The 23,492-nt window shown below is 56.8% G+C and overlaps 8 protein-coding genes across 8 annotated transcripts in view; 3 read left to right on the top strand and 5 right to left on the bottom strand.

Annotated features, from left to right (window-relative positions):
- Positions 1-3,462, bottom strand: part of ASPZODRAFT_17504 (hypothetical protein) — a gene marked incomplete at both ends in the record, with an annotated part of 6,546 nt that extends 3,084 nt beyond the window's left edge. Inside the window, one exon of the mRNA XM_022727042.1 lies at positions 1-3,462. This exon is cut by the window's left edge and continues 738 nt beyond it. Within this exon, the coding sequence (XP_022579796.1) occupies positions 1-3,462 (3,462 nt within the window).
- Positions 3,463-4,403: 941 nt separating this feature from the next.
- ASPZODRAFT_152963 (hypothetical protein) lies at positions 4,404-5,642 on the top strand (the record flags this gene model as incomplete). Its single annotated transcript, XM_022725913.1, has 3 exons — positions 4,404-4,616; positions 4,697-5,497; positions 5,562-5,642. The coding sequence occupies 3 exons, from the start codon at positions 4,404-4,406 to the stop codon at positions 5,640-5,642; spliced, it is 1,095 nt and encodes a 364-aa protein (XP_022579797.1).
- A 1,260-nt stretch (positions 5,643-6,902) lies between these two features.
- ASPZODRAFT_69450 (hypothetical protein) lies at positions 6,903-11,500 on the top strand (the record flags this gene model as incomplete). Its single annotated transcript, XM_022729578.1, has 8 exons — positions 6,903-6,992; positions 7,128-7,247; positions 7,479-7,587; positions 7,642-9,926; positions 10,101-10,283; positions 10,320-10,493; positions 10,548-10,852; positions 10,924-11,500. 8 exons carry the CDS (start codon positions 6,903-6,905, stop codon positions 11,498-11,500), a joined length of 3,843 nt encoding a protein of 1,280 aa, XP_022579798.1.
- Positions 11,501-11,772: 272 nt separating this feature from the next.
- On the bottom strand, positions 11,773-14,013 carry ASPZODRAFT_69673 (hypothetical protein; the record flags this gene model as incomplete). Its single annotated transcript, XM_022729596.1, has 1 exon — positions 11,773-14,013. The coding sequence occupies one exon, from the start codon at positions 14,011-14,013 to the stop codon at positions 11,773-11,775; it is 2,241 nt and encodes a 746-aa protein (XP_022579799.1).
- Positions 14,014-14,226: 213 nt separating this feature from the next.
- Positions 14,227-15,140, top strand: ASPZODRAFT_26653 (hypothetical protein). The gene is made up of 2 exons (XM_022728058.1): positions 14,227-14,409; positions 14,503-15,140. Exons 1-2 carry the CDS (start codon positions 14,296-14,298, stop codon positions 15,109-15,111), a joined length of 723 nt encoding a protein of 240 aa, XP_022579800.1. The 5' UTR covers positions 14,227-14,295; the 3' UTR covers positions 15,112-15,140.
- A 398-nt stretch (positions 15,141-15,538) lies between these two features.
- Positions 15,539-18,774, bottom strand: ASPZODRAFT_2109644 (hypothetical protein; the record flags this gene model as incomplete). The annotated part of the gene is made up of 4 exons (XM_022727727.1): positions 15,539-16,239; positions 16,301-18,205; positions 18,285-18,563; positions 18,639-18,774. The coding sequence occupies 4 exons, from the start codon at positions 18,772-18,774 to the stop codon at positions 15,977-15,979; spliced, it is 2,583 nt and encodes an 860-aa protein (XP_022579801.1). The 3' UTR covers positions 15,539-15,976.
- A 578-nt stretch (positions 18,775-19,352) lies between these two features.
- Positions 19,353-20,706, bottom strand: ASPZODRAFT_119484 (hypothetical protein). Its single transcript, XM_022721227.1, has 2 exons — positions 19,964-20,706; positions 19,353-19,887 (listed from the first exon to the last, which is right to left on the bottom strand). The coding sequence occupies exons 1-2, from the start codon at positions 20,544-20,546 to the stop codon at positions 19,475-19,477; spliced, it is 996 nt and encodes a 331-aa protein (XP_022579802.1). The 5' UTR covers positions 20,547-20,706; the 3' UTR covers positions 19,353-19,474.
- Positions 20,707-21,000: 294 nt separating this feature from the next.
- On the bottom strand, positions 21,001-22,058 carry ASPZODRAFT_152969 (hypothetical protein; the record flags this gene model as incomplete). The annotated part of the gene is made up of 2 exons (XM_022725915.1): positions 21,001-21,449; positions 21,518-22,058. The coding sequence occupies 2 exons, from the start codon at positions 22,056-22,058 to the stop codon at positions 21,001-21,003; spliced, it is 990 nt and encodes a 329-aa protein (XP_022579803.1).
- Between the last annotated feature and the right edge of the window lie 1,434 nt (positions 22,059-23,492).

Consider the following 23,492-nt stretch of genomic DNA (forward strand, 5'->3'; position numbering starts at 1 on the left):
GGTCGGGGCAGCTGCTCGTCGGGGACGACCCGTGTCGGTGACGGGGGCAGGTTCCTCCTCGCCTTCATAGTCGGGCTTGACGACGCCGAGATCCTTCATGAGGGCGTTGGACTTGGGGCGTGCCGACTTCTTGGCTCGGCCGCGGCGACTCCAGCGCTTGTTGAGTTTGGCCTTGTACTTGATCTCTTCCTTTGTCAGATAGTAATGGACAATGCACTGCTGGAAGGTCCGGCCCGGCAGAGCCTCTGCGATTTTCCCCCATTTCTTCGGATAGGTCATGAAGGCTTCGGTGAACGTCTCATGCTCCTCGCGGCTGAAGTCGTTAGGCGGGGGCAGGAACTGAAACACGTCCATTGCCACCGCAGGGTCGATGATGTTGTTGACGTCTTGGTAGATACCCGCTTTGATGTCCCGGGGTTCCATCATGTCTGGGATGATTGCTTCGCGGCCCAGATCCGGTTGAGCGGTCACCTGCTGGTCGCGACGCCGCTGCAGTTCCTCCTGTGCCGAGATTTCCGAGGCCCGGAGAGCCATCTGGAAGTCCAGCTCGCTGTTGCCCTTGTATCGTCGCCCCTCGGCAGCGGGTGCAGGCGTCGGGGTGGCCGTCGCCGTGCTGCCCGGGGGACTGCTCGGACCGGGGGTGCCGGCCTTCTTCTCCTTCTCACGGTCCAGGTCCAGCACCACCAGCCGCCAGGGTTTGTAGTACTCCAAGAACTCCTCCCGCAGGACGGAATTCTTCTTGACGACTTCCTTGCGGCGTCGCATCAGCTCGGATCGCAAAACCTCCTTGATCTGTTCGTGACTCCGCGCGTTTTCCTGGTACAGGTCCAGTTCAGAGAGTGGCGTGGGTGGTCCTCGGTTCAAGAAGGGTAGGCTGTCGACCGAAATGTCGTCAGCAGCAGCAGAAGGTACGGAATCCAGAACCGACTTCGGCTCGTCCTCGGTTTTCCACTCTTCTGCTGCTGGAATCTTGCTGGGTGTGGGGGCGGCGAGCGAGACGGTCTTCTGCGGAACCGGTTCCTCGTTGGCAAGAATACCAAGGAGCTGAATTCTCGATAGGAGTGACAGGACGTTTGAATCTTCCAGAGGCGGCTGTGGCAGTTCCGTGCGCAGGGTGTTCATATCCTTTTCGAAGATCTGCCTCCTTTCCTCGAGATAGTCCTGAGTGAAGACAATGTTCTCATCTTCCTCATCGCTGGGTGACGCAAAGTCCGGGATAGCCGGAGACTCTTGTTTCTTTCCCCGCATGGATTTGGGGGCGGATGGGGATGGGGGACGGTGTTCGGAATCCACTTCCATTGCGTCCGCTACCGCCGGCACAGAGTCTTCTCTCTCCCCTGGTTCAAGACCGTGATCCATGGATTGTTGTTGTTGTTGTTGTTGTTGCTGCGGTTGCTGCGGCTTCTTGCCTTCGTCCACGGGTCTAGTCATCTCCACACCGCCCATGCGATCAACGGAGGGAGACCGCGGTTCTCGCAAGGGCTCGTCACTGTATGACCAGCGGCGCTCCGGTGCATCAGAGACATCTCGTTTCGCCGACGGGGTCGCATGGGATAGGGACGGGTTGCGGGTGTATCCCGGACGCACCCACTGTTTGCTTGCCTTGGGAGCGCCCCGGGCTGGCTGTCGAGTTTGGAATGCGCGAGGAGCCGTCGGGATGCTCGACAAAGATGTGCGTGGCGATGTCATAGGAATGGGTGATGGGGCACGGCCTGTTGATGGTGGACCTCGGGGCCCGCCATAGCCCGGAGACACCGCACCGACGCCAGACTTCACGGTCAGCGGAGCAGCGTCGACATGCAGAGGCGGCACATCCCGAGCTACCATTGCTGCAGGCGCAGTAGGTGGTGACAATTCCGCTGCCAATTTCGGCATCATTGTTGAGGAGGAGGAGGAGGAGGAGGCGGTGCTGGTGGTGGCGGTGCTTATAGATGGCTTTCGGGGAGTCAACTCGGTCTTGCTCTCTCGACGTAGACGGGGGTCCGCTTGCGATGTCGTCTGTGGTGGAGGAGGAGGAGGAGGAGGCAGCTCGCTACGTCCCAGGACGGGTGTCGTCGCGGCCTTGGGGCCCGTGGGCGGCTGCATTGCAGCATCAGTGCGATCCTTGTCATTTCTGGCGACAAGGTCTTGGGGATTAGGAGCGGCGATCAGGGTCGGGATAGAGCCAAAAGCCGGGACCTGAGGCGCCGGCGGGGGCGGCGAGTGTCTCACGACTGGCAGCGGCGGGGGCAGCGGCGGCGGCGGCGGCGGCGGCGGAGTCTCCTTGACATATTCCGGGCGTGGAGGGGGCCCCAAGGGATGATCGGGACGGTCGGGGTCCCAACGAGAATCTCCCCCGACAGGGCCTGACAGCGAGGGTTTGCGGATGAGGTGCGGGTCTATGATACTGGGATGGTCGGCCGGGCGGTCTGCTCCTGGCGCAGAGCCAATTGACACGGTTGGGGTGACTGCGGCGGGGGAGACGTGAACGGAGGAGGCGTTACTGGGCAGGCGACTGTCGGCTTGACTGGGCGGGCGGTCTTTCTTCCAATACTCTGGGGGCCGATCGTCACGATCCGGGGGGGGGCGACGGTCGAGCTCCTCGCGACGGTCCATGAAGCGATCCCGACGATCCATCAGATCTCGACGGTCGCGCTCTCGGTCTCGGTCGCGGTCCCGGTCTTGCCAGTCGCGATCACGGTCGATGACACGGTCGCGCTCTCGGTCTCGCTCGCGATCCCACCAGCCGTCTCGAGAGCGGCTACGGCGACGAAAGGGCTCTCGATCATCAATGTAGGAGCCTCGGCCTCGCCCACGACCACCCTCCCAATCACCACGGCCGCCGCGGCCACGGATGGGACCCGCACGGGGGTGATGGCCGATGCCGATGCCTAGAGGCGGCGGAGGACCCTCCGGGGCGGCGGAGGCGGTCGAGACAAGACTCTCCCTTGAGTTGCGGCGGAGGCGAATTGGATCGATATCTCGCCCACCGCCGTCCCGAAGGTCGCGAAAGTCTCGCAGCGGGGGTGGCGAGCGCGAGCGGCCACGGCCAAAGCCCCCACGGCCCTCTCGTGGTTCAAAATCGCGATCCCGACGCGGCCAGTCTCGGAAGGGGGGGGGGCCATCTCTCAGGTCTCGAAAGTCACGGTCGCGGTCTCTCTCTCGGTCTCTTTCCCGGTCACGATCTCTCTCTCGGTCTCTGTCTCTGTCACGATCCCGGTCCCGGTCTCGAAAGTCGGGGCGACCAGGGTATCCGCGGCCACGACCGCCAAAGCCACCACCACCGCCGCCACCACCACCACCACCACCACCACGCGGGGCATCGATCAAAGCCTTTGGGGCGCGCGGCGGCTCGCGTCCTAGCGAGACGGGGCTGCCATCGTCCAGGCCTCGCGGGCCAACGGGGGGTCGACGGTCGGCGAATCGCTGGGGGGACCGGTCGCGGGCGTGGAACCCAGACGAGGGGGGGAAGCGAGAAGACATCACCACCTCATGCTAGGGGCGGCCTTTGCTCACTGACAAAACTAGCGGAGAGAGGGAATGATTTCTGTCCTCAGATTAGCGGCGTTGTGCGTGGTCAGTGCCAGTGGACGCAATCTCCTTCTCGAGTCTTTCCGGCCTGCAACGAACGAGACACGAGCGGAAATCGAATCGAGACCAGCGGGAAACCACGTGACCGTGCCGATCGGACGCCGGAAGCCTGCGCTAGTCCTGTTTGGGGCGAGATTGAAGGAGGGTGGATGCCTGAGGCGCACGTACCGAGAGCGTTTCAGTGGCACACTGGCGGAAGAAGCGGTCTAGGGACGGCAAAAAAGGGGAGAGATTAATAGAGAGTCGTGCGAGGATGCTGTGAGAATCGTGTCGTAGAATAGATTGGAATAAGAGCGCCTTGACGCGGGGAAAAGTGATGGAAGACCAGAGACAGCGTACAGGTCTGGCTCGGCAGTGATGTCGGCCTGAAGGGAAATTCTCCGGGGGGGGGAACACAGCTCGGGAGAACAGACAGACGCAGAAAACAGCTGGCAGAGCGTCCCAGGCGGCTGGAAAGAGCCTCCACGCTGATGAACACGGCCTGATGGGCTCCAAAGCGATGAACAGGATGGAGGCGACAAGGAGTGGGAAGCTGAAGCACAACAAGAGTTGGTGGACTGAGGTAGGGATCGCGGGATGGCCTGCGACTAGTTCGTAGGCAGTTAGTCAGTGGTCTAAGCCCAGCAGGGGTGCCTGGGGCGCTAACTGGTGCCTTGTTGCCTGGGTTATTGCCTTAGGCACTACATGCCTCAGAAAGTTGATGCCTCAGGCATCTTGCCCCTCCAAAAAGCATCCTCAGTCCCGCTTGAACTTTTGACTCTTTACTCTGTTTACTCTGTCTACTCTGTTCACTCTGTTTGCTCCCCCCTACAGTCGCCTGTCTGATCATTGCCATGTCCTCTGAGAACGCCCCCCCCCCCTCGGCCACCAATGCCGTCCTGGTCGCCTCCCAGCCGGTGCCTGAGGGCACGCACGAGGTGCGCGGGGTTGATTTCGAACGCTTCCACGGGCGCGACATCACCGTGGCCGAGATGGTGGAGGATATGCGGTACATGGGCTTCCAGGGGAGTGCAGTGTCTGAGGCAGCACAAATCATCAATGAAATGGTTGTTCCTATCCTGGTGGAGCGTAACGGGCTACAGACAGACGACTGACGGATTTTTCTTTTTTTTTTTTTTTTTTCTAGCGAGCATACCGACACCCCGAAACCGGAGACAAAACAACGATCTTCCTGGGTTACACGTCGAATTTGATCTCGTCTGGTCTGCGTGATACGCTGCGGTATCTGGTCCGGCATAAACATGTCTCGGCGATTGTGACGACTGCCGGGGGCGTCGAGGAGGACCTGATCAAGTGCCTGGCGCCGACGTACATGGGGTCGTTCAGCACTCCGGGGGCTGGGCTGCGGCAACAGGGGCTCAACCGGATCGGCAACCTGGTGGTGCCGAACAGCAACTACTGTGCGTTTGAGGACTGGCTGGTCCCGATCCTGGACCAGATGCTGGAGGAACAGGAGGCGGCGCAGGCCAAGGCGCGCGAGACGGGCGACGAGGAGGACGAGTTGCACTGGACCCCCAGCCGGATCATCGAACGCCTGGGCCGCGAGATCAACCACGAAGACTCGGTGCTGTACTGGGCCGCGCGCAACGGGATCCCTATCTTCTGCCCCGCGCTGACCGACGGCTCGCTGGGAGACATGCTGTATTTCCACACCTACAAGTCGTCTCCGCGGCGCCTGCGCGTCGACATTGTCGACGACGTGCGCCGCATCAACACCATGGCGGTGCGCGCCGCGCGCGCCGGCATGATCATTCTCGGCGGCGGGGTCATCAAGCACCATATCGCCAACGCCTGTCTGATGCGCAACGGCGCCGAGAGCGCAGTCTACATCAACACCGCCCAGGAATTCGACGGCAGCGACGCGGGCGCCCGGCCCGATGAAGCTGTCAGCTGGGGGAAGATCAAACCCGACGCCAAATCTGTCAAGGTATCTTTCCTTTCTTTCCCCCTCCATCTTGTCGATTGCACCTCTCATTTCTCTTCTTTTCTAGGTCTACGCGGAAGCTACCGTGGTTTTCCCCCTCATCGTGGCCGCCACCTTTGCACGAGCCGAGACTCCAGAGCAGCACTGACCTGATCCAACAAACACATCCTACATGACTATGCGGTCCACTCACCGTTGGCGTACTCTACAAAGCGCTGACCCACCGGCCAATCCACTGCACTACCTGCAGGATGGCCAGACTGCATCTCGGAAGGAGAATGGGGCCGTCTACCCCTCAGCACTAGGAGGACAGAATTGATGGTCTGGGGATAGATTAGTCTCAGGAGGACCAAATTCCTTCGATCACATCCACGGTGGCGACCGAACCTCTTTACTCGAATGCCGGATGATCGGCTCGGGAGGCGACAGAGCGTGTGAAACCTTGACGCTGCTGAAGATCGCAGGCCATACCAGTGCTTACTGGTTGTTTCCTCATCTGCGGCTCCTCTCTCCCTCTCCTCTCCTCCTCTCCAGGTATCCCCGTTGCCACTCGGGATAAAATTTAGGACAATAGAAACTTGAAAGACTCTTTTAGAATTCTAGCCAAACTCTATCTCTCCCGTCCCTGAGTCGTCTCTGGTTCCGACCGTCTCCCCAAGTCTGGTTCCGACACATTCCTGCTCTCCATGCTTTGCCACAGCCTCCTCTCTGATAAGCGATAGACGCTCCACCAGAGACGATCGTCTCGTACTGAGGCCTCCGTGCTGCAGACTCCCAGGCCGCCACGCGTAAAACACAAGGAGTCAGGCCAGTGATCGGCCAGTCCCTCCTTCTCGCAGTCTCTTGCAACGCTGCGGATCTCGACAACGCTGCTGCTGCCAGCTGGAGAACACTGATTGGCGCTGCGTCGTGCACTGCTGCCTCAGGCTGCGCAACGGCGGTGAAGGGCCTCGCCTCACTTTGCTTTGCTGCCTTCGCCTCGTCTCTCTCTCTCTCTCTCTCTCTCTCTCTCTCTCTGCCTTGTCTGCCTGTTGGCTGTGTCTGCCTGGTCTCTCACTATTTCCATCGCTTCATCCCTTCTTCAGAGTCTGCATCGACTTGTCTCTTTCTTTTTCATTCCCTCCCCCATCTTTCCTTACAGCTCAGTCGAGTCAGATAAGGCTCGCTTCCCCACACTTCTTATCGCAGTCGGTGCCTGTCCAGGAGACAAGCTTGGTGCATTTCGAAGCTTTGCCTGGAATCATAAACAGTTTATTTGCTTTTGCTTTTTCTTCAGTTTGCGTTGTCTGCATTATTGCCTGTTGTGTTTGGTCTTTGTTGCAGCTGCGTGGTTGTGAGCATTCTATCGAGTGATCGCCTCAAGAGCAGACAGACCATTCATTTGAATCTATCGATCAGCCGCAGAATCATGGATACCACCGAGACCGTCGCCATCTCCGTGCCTCCGCCCATCACCCTCAGCGGTGACACCGAGGCTGCTCCGCCTCCCATCGTGGCTGTGACTCCGGCGGAGTCTACTCCCGCAGAAGTGAGTCCTCCGGACGCTGAGACGTCTCAAGAGGTTCCGTCTTCAACCGAACCAGAGACCGAAATAGCGACGGGAATAGAGACGGAAATAGAGACGGAAATAGAGACGGAAATAGAGACACCGGTGGCAGAGACACCGGTGGCAGAGACACCGGAAACGGAGCCGGTGACTGAAGCACCTACACAGCCAGTGACAGAGTCGGTCACTGAAGCACCTACGCAGCCGGTGACTGAGTCGGTCACTGAAGCACCTACACAGCCAGTGACAGAGTCGGTCACTGAAGCACCTACACAGCCGGTGACAGAGACACCAGAAGGTGTGACTGAGGCACCCATAGAGGAATCCACCCCCCCGGCATTGCCAGAGACGTCGGACACCACGGCAGCTGAGACTAATGAGGCCAGCGAGAACGCCGACCGTCAAGATACCCAGGATGAAGAACAGGCTGAGGGCGAGGAAGCAGAGCCTGCTCCATGGGCAGAATTCGAGGAGGACACCTCCGTCCCCGACGAGGCGGAGCTGAAGGAGATTGAGTCGACCGATGGAGACTACAGCGCCCTCGAATGTACGTTCCCCTGGGCTGTCTGACGAAGCGGGGACAGTTGGCTGACTGCTGCAGATAAATACTGGGAAAAGTCCTTCTTCCGCGACCTCGATGACCCAGAGTACACGCCCATCGTGAAGTCACGCATGACCTGGAAATTGTCCGGCGTACGCGGCACCAAGGAGCAACCCAACCGGGCCAAAATCATGCGCTCGCCGCCCGCCTACATCGGTGGCTACTGGTGGACAATCAAGTTCTTCCCGCGCGGCAACAATGTCACCTCCTTGAGCATCTACATCGAGTGCTCGCCTACCATGCCCGTGGTGGATAAGGAACTGCCCGAGGGCAAGTTCAGCGTTCACTGCGGCGCTGCGGACACCGTACTCAGTGAGTCTCCGGCAGACATCGACATCCAGATCCCCCGCACCAAGGATTCGGCGCCCTGGGTTGAGGAGTTCAAGTCTCAGTACACCACCGCACAGGCTACTCTGGCTGCCGATGCTCCGCAGCCCCCGCGGAGCTGGCGTGTCTCTGCCCAGATCGGCGTCATCCTCTACAACCCCGAAGAGCCCCGGACCGGCTGCATGCAATCCTCCTGTCACCAGTTCAATCCTCATAACCTTGACTGGGGGTGGACCAACTTCCACGGGCCCTGGGAACAGGTCCACGAGCGCCAGCGCGGTCAGCGCCAGGCCCTCTTACGTAACGACACCCTCGCCTTCGATGCCTATATCCGCATCTTCGATGACCCCACCCAGTCGCTCTGGTGGCACCCCAGCGACTCCGAGCCCACCTGGGATAGTCTGGGCCTGACGGGCTACCGCCCGCTCGGTGACTCGGTGATCAACCACAGCGCCGAGGTCGCCGGTCTCGCCTCGTGGCTGCACCTTGCCCCCGTCGCCAAGCTCATCCAAGGCGTCGATGTCCTCGAGCATCTGTCAAACTGCGACGTCAAACCCAAGCCCCTGTGCGATGCCCTGCAAAAGTTCCTCTGGCTGCTGCGCTGCCGCAGTGACTCGCTGCAGTTCGTCGACACCGATGGCATCACCTCCACCCTGCGTAACATGCACGAGTACTCGAGCGACGTCACCGAGTTCTGGGAACGCCTCCGCCGCTCCCTCGAGCTTGAGCTCGCCGGCACCGCAGCTGCGGACACCTTGGCCAGTTTATTCGACAGCCCCGCTCCTCTACCGGCCAAGGTCGACGCCGACAGTGGTGAAGAAGCTCCTTCTCTCGTGCGGGCCCTCCCTACCGACTTCAATTCCCGCATCACCCTGGACACCGACAAGGTCAAATCAGTCTCCGCCGGTCTCGAGTCCTATCTGCAGGGCGGTGACAGCCCTTCTGGCGGTCGCTGGTCCCTGCCGCCCATCTTGAATGTCGAACTGTCTCGTCAGAAGCTAGACAAGACGGCTCGCCAGTGGCGCTTGATCTTTGACCGTGTCGAAATCGAAGAGTCCCTGGACCTGACCACCCACGTTGTCGACGGCCAGTGCGGGCACTATATCCTCTACGGTTACGTCGTGCACCGCGGCCGCCGGACCTCGGGGAAGTTCTTCAGCATCCTCCGGCCCGGCGGGCCGGGGTCCAAGTGGCTCGCCTTTGACGACGGCAGCGACAACCGGGTCGAGTGTCTGACGCGGGCGACGGCGTTCAACGCCCACCTGGGCCTCAACGCCGAGCAGCTCAAGACCGTCAACGAGAAGACGGGCCACGACGTCCCCGTCGCCGCCATCTACATCCGCCGCGATCGTGTCGAGGAATACCTACCCGGACCCCAGGGTCCCTGGGATGCCCCCACCGCCATGAAGACCTACTACGAGACGGGCTCGTATCCCTTCCTCGAGTCCTCCTCCGCGGCCAAGGAACAACAGGTCCAGGTCGAGGTGTACTCGCTGCCCACGTGCGACCAGGTTCCCAGCCTGTTCGACACGTACGACCTCATGGCGCAGGCCAAGGCCACCAACCACGTCATGTACCTCAGTCTGCCGGCAACCACCACCCTGGTTGAACTGCGGCGGAAAATCTCCCAGTGGCCGCCGCAACCGTCTTCTGCTGTCCCGGATGAGAGTCATAATCATAAACCCACGCCGTCGACTCCGCCGGAGCACATCCGTCTGTGGCAGATCGGCCACAGTCGCGATCGGTTCGGCCCCACGCTCGCCTTCACCCGCATGACCAACCTGGACGACTCCCTTGACTTCAACCTGTCGACCATCCGCTTCTGGATGCAGGTCGTCTCCGAGTCCGAAGCCAAGTATTTTGCCATGACCGATCCCCCGCAGGCCGCGGTTGCCGCCGATCACTCCAAGACCGAGGAGGCCGTCATGGAGCGCGAAGGCTCCCAGACCCCTCCCCCGGTCGTGGACGAGACGATCAGCACCCCTCTGAATCCTGCTGATGCCAGTTCCTCCGATGCGGCGCCGACACCTGCCGCCGTTGAGATCATCGCGGAGGAATCTCAGCCTGAGCAGACTCTGCAACCCGAGCAAGTTTCTGAGCAGGCGTCTGAACATCCTTCTGAGGTTCCTGAGACTCTTGAGCAGACTCCTGAAACTCTCGAGCAAGCTCCTGAGACTTCTGAAGAACCCTCTGAGCAGGCTTCTGAGATTCTTGAACAGCCTTCTGAGCAGGCGCCCGAGCAAACTCTCGAGACTCCTGAGACTCCTGAGCAGCCTGAGCAACCTGAGCAACCTGAGCAACCTTCCTCTGAAGAAGTCGCTCAGGAAACCCCCGCACCGGTAACAGACGAGGATACCGCAGCGACAGAGGCAGTCATCGCAGCGATCATCGCCAATGATGTGGAACAGCTGGACGCCGGATCTGATCCTGTCGATGAACCGACACCTGAGCAGCCACCTGCTGAATCTCCAGTCGAGGCTACTCAGACTGAATCAGCCGAAGCCGAGGCTACCGAGGCTCCTGAAGTAACTCAAGCCACCGAAGAGACTGACAACAACGAGGTCATGGAGACCGTTGAGGCCCCCGAGGGCACAACGGCCGAACCGGAGGTTCAGCTGCCGGTGCGGCACGTATACTACTTCATCCAGGTCTTCGACGTGGAGCAGCAGGTGCTGCGGACAGTAGGCTCGTTCTTCTCGCGGATGGAGGAGAACATCAAGACCGCCCTGCGAACCCACCTTGGCTGGGCTGAAGACAAAGACTTCTTGATCTGGCAGCGTGTGGACGGGATCACGGTCACTAGCATGTCTCCAGGAGAGACCTTTGAGGTGTTTGTTCCAGATGGAGCGTGCTTTATTGTCGGGGACAAACTGAACAGGAAACAGTAAGCAGATACTACCCTTGGCCTTTTTTTTCCTGCTTGTTGGGATTAATCATGCTAACGATTTGTGATAGACGTGCCGACCTCGGTGCTCGAGGACTGTTCGCAAACCCCGACCGTCTGGTGCAGTACCTGTGGGCGGAGGCCCGTCACCACCCGACCCAGGCATTCACCGGCACCAAGACGATAGAGGCGACGTTCGCGGGAGATTACTACCGCGGCGAGTTCAAAAAGGGGTACTTCCACGGGCGGGGCACGCACATCTCCGACACGGCGGTGCACTACGAGGGCGACTTCATCTTCGGACAGCGCCACGGCCAAGGGCGCATGGAGTACCCGTCCGGCGATACCTACGATGGCGACTGGGTCGAGGACCAGCGCCACGGCCAGGGAACCTTTGTCGAGCGCAAGACGGGCAACAAATACGTCGGCGGCTACAAGGACGGCAAACGCCACGGCAAGGGAATCAGCTACTGGGAGGTCGCCGATGAGGAGATGGACCTCTGCCAGATCTGCTACAGCGAGGAGCAGGACGCCCTCTTCTACGACTGCGGCCATGTCTGCGCGTGCGTCACCTGCGCGCGCCAGGTCGACATCTGCCCGATTTGCCGCAAGAACATCATCAGCGTGGTCAAGATTTACAGGACATAAAGTGATGAATCGATGCATTTATATCTTTTTTTACATTTTTAATGGCTCTTTCTCCGATGATTTGAATTTTAGCTAGTTCTATTTTAGATATCTAGTCTAGTCAAGACTTGTTCTCCTAGGAGTTTAGTTTCCTTCTCTGGCTACCTTGATACAAAGACGCTGTATACCAACCTCCCATGTGTCTGGAGGCACGAGCAGAATGGAAGGAACAAATGGAATAAACAATTAACAATTTACAATGTATGCAGTGGTATAAGTATACATGAAATGCTTTACTGCTTTTTAGAACCCGCCTTCTTGCTCTTCTTCACCTCCTTCACTTCTGTCTTCTCCTTCTTTTCTACCTTCTCCTTCTTCTCTGCCTTCTCCTTTTTCTCTGCCTTCTCCTTCTTCTCTGCCTTCTCCTTCTTCTCCACCTTCTTCTCTCTTTGTTCCTCCTTCTCCTTCTTATCCTCTGCCTTCTTCTCCTCCTTCTTCTCCTCCTTCTTCGGCTTGTTCAAGACTCCCTTCGGGTTGAGACCCTTGCGGCGCAGACGGTTCCGCTCCGCACGCTCGATCCGCTCGGCGTCCTCGTCGTCTTCGAACGGCCCAAAGGCACCGCCCTCCAACTCCATCATCTCGCCGTCCTCATCGACCAGCGGGGTCTTGTCGATCTCCATCTCGCCGTCCGTCGAGTCCGCGGAAGCGGCGTGTTTGTCGGCCTTCTTCTCGCCGCTAGTGGCAGTCTCGCCCGTGCTCTTCGCAACAGGGCTAGGGCCGAACTTCTTCAGTTTGCAGACGTAGAACCCGTCCACGTTCTCGCGGTGGGGGAAGTACCGCCGAGTCATCTTCATCTTCGGATCAAACTGTTTACCCATGTAGCTAGTCATACCTTCGCTACCAAAGTCGCCCAGGCCCGTGTCGACGATCTTCACATTCGGCCGCTTGCGCAGGATATACTGCACCACCGCCTCGTTCTCCTCCACCGTCACACTGCAGGTCGAGTAGACAATGTAGCCACCCGTCTTCGACGCGTGGTCGACCGAGTCGATCGCCGCCAGCAGCAGCTGGCGCTGCATGTGGGGGATGGCGAGGAAGTCGCGCTCGTTCTTGGAGGTCTTGACGCTGGGATCCTTGGAGATGACTCCGGTACCGGTGCAGGGGGCATCGAGCAGGACACGGTCAAACCCGCCCATGGCCTTGGGGAACGCCGTGCGGGCATCCATGTTGGTGACGATGGTGTTCTTGCATCCCAGACGGTGGATGTTACCGATCAGACCCTTGGCACGCGGCTTGCTGGCATCGTTGGCGATCAGGCATCCCGTGTTGCGCATCAGGGCGGAGATATATGTCGATTTACCACCGGGGGCGGCAGCCATGTCGAGAACACGCTCGTTCGGTTGAGGTGCCAGGGCCATGACGGGCAAGAACGAAGAAGCTGCCTGCAGGATGTAGTGGCCCGCAAGATACTCAGGCGTAGCACCCAGCGGCACGGGGGACTCGAAGACCTGCAGACCGACCTTGGACCATTTTCCAACCGGCTCAAGCACAACTCCTCGATTGATCAATGCCTGCGCCAGAGAGCGACGGTTCGTGCGTAGAGTGTTCGTTCGGATGACAACCGGACGCGGCGTCTCGTTGGCCTCGAAGAAAGCAAAAGCCTCCATGGGAGTGAACAGATTGAACAGTTTCTCGGCCAGGAAGGGGGTGTATCCGTAGTATGTGCAGATATCCTTCAGGAGAAGATCGACGTAATCCGTGCGAGACTTGCCCGGCTGTCCTAGGGACTTCAGATCGCCCAAGATACGGATGGTATCGGTGATACGCGTGCGCATCAGTTGCAGATCGGGGGCCAGGCCGGCCTGTGCAGCAGACTCTGCATCGGCGAACACGTCCGGACGGTCGCCGGCAATGTTGGTCTGCATGGCGGATTCCTTCAGCTCCATCTCGGCTTCCTCTTCTTCGGCCTCCCTGGCTTCGTCCAGCTTACGCGACAACCCTTCGATATTGGCTGCCGTCAGCTTCTCCTCGGCGTCCGAGAGATCCTCGTCCTCAGAGAACAACGTCTCGCGGGGGTGGTCTTCATCGTCCGAATCCAGAACCGAATCCTCATCCTCCTGGCTATCCATGGATCCATCGCTCACACCCTCCAAATCATCGAACTCATCATCCAGCATTTCATCATCGTCTGTTTCCCAGGTGCCTTCATCCGAACCTTCCTCCTCGTCCGAGTCCTGGAACACCTGCTTCTTCTTCTCGCTCTTCTTCTCAGCGGGCTTGGTATTGGTCTTCGCCTTCGCCTTCGTCACCGCAACCTTTTCAACTTTGCCATTGCTTGCTTTGTTCGCCTTCTTCTTCGGCACAGCCTTCACCTCGATCTCATCCTCATCAACCTCGGCTCTCCTGCGCTTCTTGCCTGACTCCGCCTTCGCGTTGTCTCCGTCGGCTGCCTTGCGATTCTTGTATATCGTAATCTTAGACTCATCCAGCGGGGCAGGAGGACCCTGCTTCTTCATCCGGCGACCACGACCCATTTTGCAAATCTGATTGTGCTGTAAGGCAATCGTTCCAGACAGTCGTCTAGACTAAAGCCCAGACAAAAATATCTCGACTTTTTTTTTTCCGCACTTCAGGCGGTCACTTCCGGCAGAAGAAAAGCTCTCTCGTAAAGGCGGTGTGGGGTTTCTGCCTGAGGCCTCGGCTTACCCGATACAGAACTACGCTTTGGTCAACGGAAGACGTGGTTCAGCACAATCAACGACAACCACCGGACGGACTTCCTCTTGCAAGACGCCTTACTCTAGCTCTCCATCACCATGACAAGCGAAGCTTCATTTACCAAATCTTTCCTCTCCGCGCTTGACATTCTCCCCGTCAAGCTGCGTTCGGACCATGTCTTTGATCCTCAGCAAGTGGGGTTGCGAGTTCCAGTACGTTTGGGTGTCAATTATCATATTCAGCATCTAGCTTTCCCCGGCTGGGTTGGGTATATGATTTAGGTGATGCTAATGAGTAAATAATAGTACATGCTTCCCCGCCTGCAACCCCCCCACCCCGAAATGCCGAAGAAGGTGAAGAGGACCGTCGCCCCGGGAGCTTCGAAATCCGTCACGATCCGACTGAAGTCGGCACGGAGCCCCGTCTTGGAATTCACGCTGCCAAATATGCCGCTGGCAACAACCTCGGTGCCGGACTTGCGCGACGCGGTGCAGGCGCGCGTAGTCAACATGCAGGATGAACGGGTGCCCCTGGACAAGATCAAGATCCTGTACAAACGCAAGCCGGTGACGGGGAAGACGGTCGCAGAGGTGTTGGCCGATGAGCCGGACGTGCTGGCTGGGGGGAAAGAGGTCGAGTTTGGCGTGATGATCATGGGTGGGGCGAAGGTCGTGGAAGTCGAGGAGGAGCCAGCACCAGCACCCGCACCCGCACCACCGGCAGCGGACGAAAAGCAGGCAATGGAGACAGATGAGATCCCGAAACCTGCCGTAGGGCCGAGCGGCGACGAAGTGGTTGAAACGGAGGCCTTCTGGACAGATCTGCAAGGGTTTATGGAGCAGCGACTGAAGGATGAGGCGGTGGCGAGGAGGCTGAGGACCCTCTTCGAAACGACCTGGAAGGCCAATCGGTAGAAGGTGCTTACAATGTACATGATATATTCCATACCCGGGTTTCCACATAACCCAGTACCACTACAAACTCGTTCAACTACCAGGAGAGCCAGGAAGCACGTCCTACTTATCCAGGCTAGCAGCCTGATGGTATCTCACGTCGCCTTCTGCGGTGCTAGACAGAAATGGTCTAGAGTAAATGTTATACATAAAATGTATTTGCACAGAATTCGAAGATGGTAGGGAATAGAAGGAAAGGGGGGTGGGGATTATGCAATAACAGAAGAGGTGTCGTCGTAAATAAATAGTCAACACATACATTGCCCATCAGCATCATGCAAAGAGCAAATAATCGGAACAGAGGGGGAATCAAATCAAGGGGGCGAAGGAGGAAACATGCATTGCAGATGGAAGGGGCAGATCTTAGCAAGCTGTCACAGCACGGTAAAGTGCCTTGCAAGCTCTATATTCATCTGCGTACATCTGGCGCCGTGAGAGGCCCAATGGGAGAAATAGAAGGGGGATGAAAAGAGAAAAATAAAATGAGAAGAAGGAGAAAAGGCGGCCGAAGCCGATCAATACGGGTTATAATATCAAAGGCCATACACGGTCTTGGACCACGTCTGCGAAAACGAGGTCTCCATCATTCCAATGGAGCAGTCGAAGGATCGGGAGCACAAATCGTACAAGGGGGGGAATCCATATGCAAGCCAGGAAAAGGAAGCATTATTGCGTATTCTTGAGAAAACTGGATCCGGTCCATGCAACCAAACGATGTCGCAGGTAAATAGAGCCAAAAGGAAAAGAGGAGAAGAAGAAAAAAAAAAATGGAACTACCGGCTTCACGGCGGAACAAACATCATACATCGGATGTAAAACCTCATCGTTATTGTCTCGAGAAGACTTTGACGACACCGTCGCCTCCACCGCTGACGACCCAACGGCCATCGCGGCTCCAAACAACCGCGCAGACCCCTTCGCCGCGCATCAGCCTGTGGCTAGTGATTTCTTGGGTACAGCTGCGTTTTTCAAGGTTCCAGAAGCGTAGGCTGGCATCGTGACCGGCAGAAACCAGCTCACGCCCATCGGGAGAGAGCGAAAGCGAGGCGATAGCGGACGGGTGGGCCAGCATCGTGTACGTGCATTGGCCTGGTCAGGTATCATTAAGATTAGCAAATCTTCAAAATAACGTAGTACTCAAGATACTTACCGCTGTTGGCGTCGAAGAAACGAATATATCTGTCCTCATAACCGCTGATGATGACTCCCTCCACATTACTGGAACCGGTAGCGCCGTGAACAACTTCTTCGTCTGCCAAGGTCCGGCTGGGATCCAGATTCGCGGTTCCATCGAATCCAATGGTGGTTGCAACGACAGAATTCACCCCAGTCGACGGTGTGCCATCGTATGTTTCAAGGCTTGCCATGCCAACAATTTCTTCGCCAGTCCTTGTATCATAGACAAGGATAGAGGCATCAGAGCAGGAGACGACAAAGTTCACACCGGCGAGAGACAAGGGGCTGATGCATGTCGGAGAGGGAGAAGCGGTGCGCACAATGTGATGGACGAGAGTGTGATGGAATGGAGTTGTCGTGGCCATGCTTGGCTGCGGGGAGGAAGGGAAATTCGATCCGGAGGAGATGGAGTTGGCTCTGCGACTGCCGCCCGCTCGGCGGTTTCCGGCCTGGGGTGAGGACAGCTGGGGAGGCGCGCTGACAGCCCAGATCAAGATTCGGCCGTCCGCTGCTCCAGATGCAAGAAGAATACGATCGGGTCCGCCATAGTGAGTACATGAGTCGCCAAAGACAGAGCCCGTAGTGCCAGGGAGAACGCAGAGGCCCCATACGGCGTCCGTGTGGCCATCCAAGGTGGCCTTGGGGTCAACTCTGCCTCGTTCCCAGACGCGCACGCTAGCATCCTGGCCGCCTGAAAAAACCCAGCCGTCTCCCAGAGTACGGCCACCATTAGAGAAATTCTGCGACGGTGAGCATGCGGCTAAGGCGGTAACCGCTCCCACATGGCCCCGGTGGGTAAAGTAGCTGGTGATGTCCAGATCATTGCTAGAGCTAGCCGTGTGGGAACCAAATACACCGTAGGTGGCGGGGATAATCCATCGCTTGATCGTGCCGTCGTCACTGCAAGTACAGATCTCGGGTTCGGAGGGGCTTCCTCCACCTGTGAAGATCACCGAGCGAACGACGTCCAGATGACCTCTAAGTGCGAATTTGACCTTGAAACTGGAGTCTTGTTTTGCGCTCATCGCTGCGGCATGATCTCTCGCATCCGCAGCCCCGTCACTCTTGCGTCTGGAGCCCGAACTCTTCCGTCGGTGAGAGAGAGATCCACCTCGAGCAGGAGATTTAGGACGCGTGAAGTTGGCATTGGGGAAGGCGTCGGTATCTGGCCGGTGATGCGGGGCCTGGTCTGCTTGCGCTTGTGACTCCGGAGTGGGCGGTTCATCGAAATTCCAGCCGTCCGTATCTTCCGACACATTTTCAACGTTTTGTGGTCTAGGGTCTTCCTTGACGGAGACCTGGGAGCCGTAGTTGTCATACGCAAGTTTGGCAGAGTCGACTCTGTTATCGAGTAGAGGCTGGTCAAAGGATCCTTTCCGTGTATCAACGGCGTTGACAGGAGCTTGTTGTTGTTGTTGTTGTTGTTGTTGTTGTTGCTGCTGTTGCAACTCCATCGTTCTGCGTTCCAGTGCTTCTCTCGAAGATGCCGGGTGACCAAACTGGTCGTGTGTGCGAAACATGCCCGTGCCTTCCGAGTAGGGAGAAGCCATCTGCTGGTGGTTCTGCAAGGCCGGCTCGCGGGTCATCAGACTGTTCGCCTGTTGCTGCTGTTTCTGCCTCTGCTGTTGGAGATAGGCCTCTTCCAGGCTCTGCTGTGAAAGCTGCTGGTTTGCGTACATATGGTTTGAGAGCTCGTGATCACTCAGGTCCGGAGGGGGGTGCGATGCGGGAATGACATGATAGGCGACTTCTTGGGAGCATTTCGACAGATACACACGGGACTTGTCGCGTTCCATATCTTGGCGGACATCATGCTGGTTCATCCTGTCAGAATCGAGCTCGGCGTCAAGCAGATTAGCATAGGGCTTAGGGCGCTGGGCTTCAAGGCAGAAAAAAAAGAGAGAGAAACAGTCAGCACAGAGGTTCATCGTAGAGAGCGTAGAGAGCAAGTCGCATACACTTCAGGGCATCCAGGCTTTCCCGAGCGATCTCCTTGGAGTCGCGATAATCATCCAGCTTCTCATTGTTGCTCAGCTTCTTCACTTTCTCCCGTTCCTTCTTCAGCGCGGCCTCCAGGAGCCGAACATGCTTGCCCAGCGACTCGTGCATCCGCTTGCTGGTCCGAACGTCTCCTTCTAACCTGCCAATGCGAGACTTCATCTCGGCACGCTCAATCTCCCACGCGTTGCGGTCCCGTTCGTGCCGATGCCATTCCGTCTGGAGGAAGCGCATGACCCCTGCCGTAGGCGAAAAACGGTCCCTGTTAGCTCTCGCTCGCAGGGCTAGAAACGTGTTGTTCATCCATGACATACCTTGCAATGTATACTCAGTCCCCTGCGGAAGACCACCATTCATACCGGCATCACCGACTCCTCCCCCTCCTGCTCCTCCTCCTCCTCCATACCCTCCTCCACCCCCAGCCATGGCAGAGGGAGACTGCCACGCCATACAAACCGATGACGCGACACCAGAGTAGGGGGATCAGGGACTCAACCGCGGAAGAAAATTAAAAGATAATGAGGTGAACAGGAATTGAAGCTTTGTCAGCTCGAAGCAGGCAGGCCACAACGTGGGTCTTGCGGGCGGGCGCAGCGGGTTTTTCCAATGCTCGTGGCCGCAGCTCCCTCCGTTTGTCACGATGGGCGGACGAGGGAAGCGATACTGGAGAACAAACAACCCGAAACAAATCCGACCGTAAGATTGAACAGCCTCCAGCTTCGACACGCCGCCAGATAAAAAGAAACCAAGCAGCACCTAGGACTTCAGATCTTTCAGCGACAGAAAGGCAAAAACCACAGCCAACGGTGCTAGGTGAGGCTCTCCGACTTCGTTACAGCAAGCGATCTCCTCGTTGAGGTTCGGGGAATTGGGGGTGTTGGGCGGCGCGCTGGGCGGTGTTATTGGCTGGCCAGCCGCATTGGAGCGACAGCCGCGTTTGGCGCGGGCTTCGCATGGACTCGTTGGCAACAAGCACGAGAGAAAGCTCGTTTAAATATTTTCTTTTCTTTTCTTTTTTTTTTTGATTGGGAACATAAAGGGAGTTTCTAAAATAATAGCGGTGGATTTTTTATGATGCGTGTATGTAGGGTATCGTGCATTATTATACGGTGGTTCCACGTAGACACTTGCAAGTCTCCGTCAAGACAGGCTAGAATTCCAATTCTTCGACTTCCATCCCACAGTCCACACACTTCTTCACTCCGATTCCTGTGTCTGGGTTTTCGACAGACCGTCCCCATTGGTGTACATGGCGGCCACGGCCTAGGTCATCGCCAAAGTTGCCGCCCGCCGCGCCGTGTCGGTTGCGACGGTATGCCTCGACTCGGGTTCGTTTCTTCAGGTCCTGCAGCTTGGTCTTGAACTTGGCCTCGCGACGACGCTTCTTGTCGCTCTCACGGCGCTCGAACTCGGCGTCCAGGGCCTCGGTGGATCCCCATTTCTTCGCCGAGAAGGCGTACTCTTCGACCTGGTACCGAAGAAACAGCATCATGTTATTCCATGTGGATTTGTGGGGGTTCGGGCGTTCGAGGTGAGGGAGGAGTTCTTCGTCTTTGAGCTCGGCTGGAATAAAAAAAAAAAAAAAAGCACATATTAGTGATATTCTGTAAGGGCACCCATCACAACAGCAGGAACTCACGGTCAGTAAGGAGGTAGTCCTCTTTTGCCTCCGTCTTGGTCAGCAGGCTGTATTTCTCTGGGTATTTTTCCTTGCACCCGTTGCATATGCAGCAGTGGAACACCTCTTCCCATTTCCAGTCGATCTCTAAAGTCCCACACTCTCTGCATGTTTTCTGCTGGCTTTTCTCCTCCAAAACACTGATCCCCGGCTCGAAAGGGCCCGCCCGATCTCGCCGCAATGATTTGAGTAGCTGTTGTTTCTCCCATTCCTTCTGTGTCATATTGGCCGGTTTCTGCTCCGCCCGTTCGTCTCGCACATGGAGAGCTCGATTGTGCGGATCATCTTCTTGTGTCAAGAAGCCTCCCTTCGTATCCGTCATCTTGCTAAAGTCGTATTCGACATATCTGGTGAAGTTCTTGGCTGGCTTGATCGCATCCAGCGGTCGATTCGCTGACGCCGCATCCCGCACATTCGCTGGTGTCTCCGAGGTCATCGTACCATAAGAGCGCTTCACGCCCTGTGCGAGGGAGGTAGAGGCTGCCGACGAGGCGTTTCGGGCTTCTTCCGCTTCACGTTGTTCACGAATAGCTTTGGCTTTCATCCGATTGATTTCCTAGATCAAGAGATGAATTAGATCCTAACTCTGTCAAGGACTATCTCCATATCTGCACATACGATTCTCCGCAGCTGCTCGGGAGTCAGAGGGCCTCGTGGAAGAACACCTGGCTGCGCGGCCTCCAGTGGAGGAGTCGAAGGTCGCCCATCAGCCATTTTTTTCAACCAACACACAATGTCAAGAAGAGCTCTATGAGAGAAAAACAACCCGCTTTGTCTGGGATAGTTGCAATCCAGGAAGCGTTTGCCTGTTATCGATGATGCTGCAGGCAACCAGAGAAGCCTAGCGTCGCGTCACGTGATGATAGCGATAGACCGAAGATCGTCGATTACGTGGGAAGGGGCACGACACCGCTTAGTGGAATAGGATCAATCCGTGTGAACCTAAAAGACTTCCATCTGGATCAAGGGCAAAAGTGATCGGGCAGAAGTACAGGCCTCTAGTCTGTCAAGTTGGCGGGCCGCTCGAATAAGTCTTCGTCGTCTCTTTCCTGCCCATAGAGCACTTCACATACTCCACCAACAGGTACGTCCAAAACTGCATCGGTGCCTTCACTCCAGATCTCCCTCCAGCTCACTTTTCGATTCTGGGGACCCATGATCTGGAAGGAAGTGGCCCCGGGCTTCATCTTGGAAGACCCGCCCGGTCGCCGCCGGCCTTTGCCGTCAATGACTGCGACGTTTGCGACCTCGTCCACGATGTTCTTGATACTGTTCATGGGGAGTGTCAGGTAGCCGGTATTGTAGGATGCCAGCGCGACGTAGGTGTAGATGATCGTCATGACGATCCAGGAGGGCATCGCAAGTGACCACCACCGATTAGGATAGTAGTATATTCCTAGCTGGTGAAGAAACGGAGATGGCAGGTAGGACCACAGGATGTACATCACTAAATAGAGGTAGCAGTTAGACTCCGCAGTCAATTTGTTATTGTCAGGGACACTGTCCAAAACCTACAAAACGCGAACGAGGAGGCAAGATATAAGACAAAACCGTAGTATTCATAGGTCGGTACTTTGGGGCTCGCTCTAGGCACCGTCGTGGCTCGGCGAGCCGATTTGGCGACGGCTGCCTCTGTGTCGTTGGGCGTTTCGACATCAGAACTATCCGGGGTGGTCGGGCGGGAGGTGGTAGTGGAAAAGGGAGGTCGGAGGAGCGATGTCAGCGAAGGAGAAGGAGGTAACGGAGTCGGGGGTCGATTGTAAAACGGAGGCGCAAAGGCTTTGAACCCATCGGTCGACTCATGGAAAGGGTGGTGGATGGCAATGCCATCCTCGGGAGACTCGTCGGAGTCGGAGTCGGACGAGACATCCGACAGCGATTGGGTGTCCAGCGAGTAGTGGGATTGGAAGTCTGCATCATCCTCGACCTCAACATCATCATACACCGGCGACATGAGACTCTGCTCGTCGTCATCCGGCGACTGTGGCTGCGAAACCCTCTCGAGCTCATCGACAGGGAATTGCGGAAACGGCTGGTTGGTCTCGAACGACGACATCGCACCAGCGCCCACCGTTGCAGGTGGCCTATACCTGAGACCCTAGTAGAATTCCTGGTAGTCGACTAGCGGATTCATGCCTCCCACACGCTGTGAGCCGTCACGTTTCGTTGTGTTGACATCGTGTGCCTTGTGGTAGCACCCATCGAGCATATATACTGCCGTCTGGCACCGCCTATCCACAAGCACACCGACAACTTACGGAGTGCTTCTTCTTGATACAATTCAGTGGACTGTCGTTGAGGATTTACCATAAATAATTGAGCTAGTGTGTGGGCAAGTTACGTGGTGATTGAGGAAGGTAAGAAGTTGAAAGTAGCCTCGTTCAACAGAGCTGACGTTTTCGAGGATGGCTCAAATATATATAATTAGTTGTTTACCACCAATCTATTGAAAATACAGAATGCCAACCTTTCATATCGACCTATTTCTATACACCGAGTCAATAGCCTGTTGGATTATACAGTCTAGAAAGGGGGTAGACTAGAATTTCTCATGTCTGAATGAAATAATATGGCACACAGCGTCACTAGCGTTGCTGGTACATCGTCCTGGCTCAACTCCAGTTTATTATCACACCAAACCACTGTTTCTTCCATATATTCTCGGAACCATGACTCGCTTGGTATGGAAGCATTCTCTGTGTTCTCAGATCTGATGAGCTAGCAAGACAAATGGACCGAGGAACGGATCCCCAAGGTTGTGTTATCAACCTGATGTAGATGGCAGAAGAGCACCTCTAGACGACGTCAGATAGCTGGGGACAGAAGTTCATAGCACAATTTGGCGTCTTAAACCCTCGCCCTCTCCTGTCCTCCTCCCTAGGGACTGGAGACTCCATATTTCTTTTTCAGTCGGGGGAGTATCATTACGTCTGGTATGACTTAAACACCGCGGATTTATGTATATTCGGGCAATAGACCTGGAGGATATCCTGTGAACAATAGACGAGAAAGGCTATCAGATCTTGAAGATGAAAGTGCTCGAGGCAGTCGAAGATGAGTAAAGGCTGCTCCATCCCCCTTACCCCCTAATTAGCTCTACCTACTACAAGGTAACCGGCATTGCAATGCTATGTATGGCAAGGGTAGAGGTTCTCAATCTGCAAGAACCATAAGACTTCTCGAACAAAAGTACGAGCTACTTGCCTATTCCCTCCACTGCATGTCGTACTCGGTACTTCGCTTCTCTTAACCGGTCTGTTGCGAGCCTGCAGCTCATGTTCGACCAGGCAGCCCAAATGGAAATCTCTGCGAGCCATGCTTTCTCGTGGCCGTCATCTGCGTGGTCATCATGGAGGAAGCGCGAACGCATCTTCACCGCTTGTTGTTTCCCAACTCGACCTCACACGCAAGGAAAGAATCGCGCTTTTGTTCAAAGGTATTCCGTACGGGCTCTTGACCTAGGGAAGCAAGAAGACGTCTGTCTATATTC

The sequence above is a fragment of the Penicilliopsis zonata genome (assembly GCF_001890105.1).
Source record: "Penicilliopsis zonata CBS 506.65 unplaced genomic scaffold ASPZOscaffold_11, whole genome shotgun sequence".
NCBI classification, from domain to species: Eukaryota; Fungi; Ascomycota; class Eurotiomycetes; order Eurotiales; family Aspergillaceae; genus Penicilliopsis; species Penicilliopsis zonata.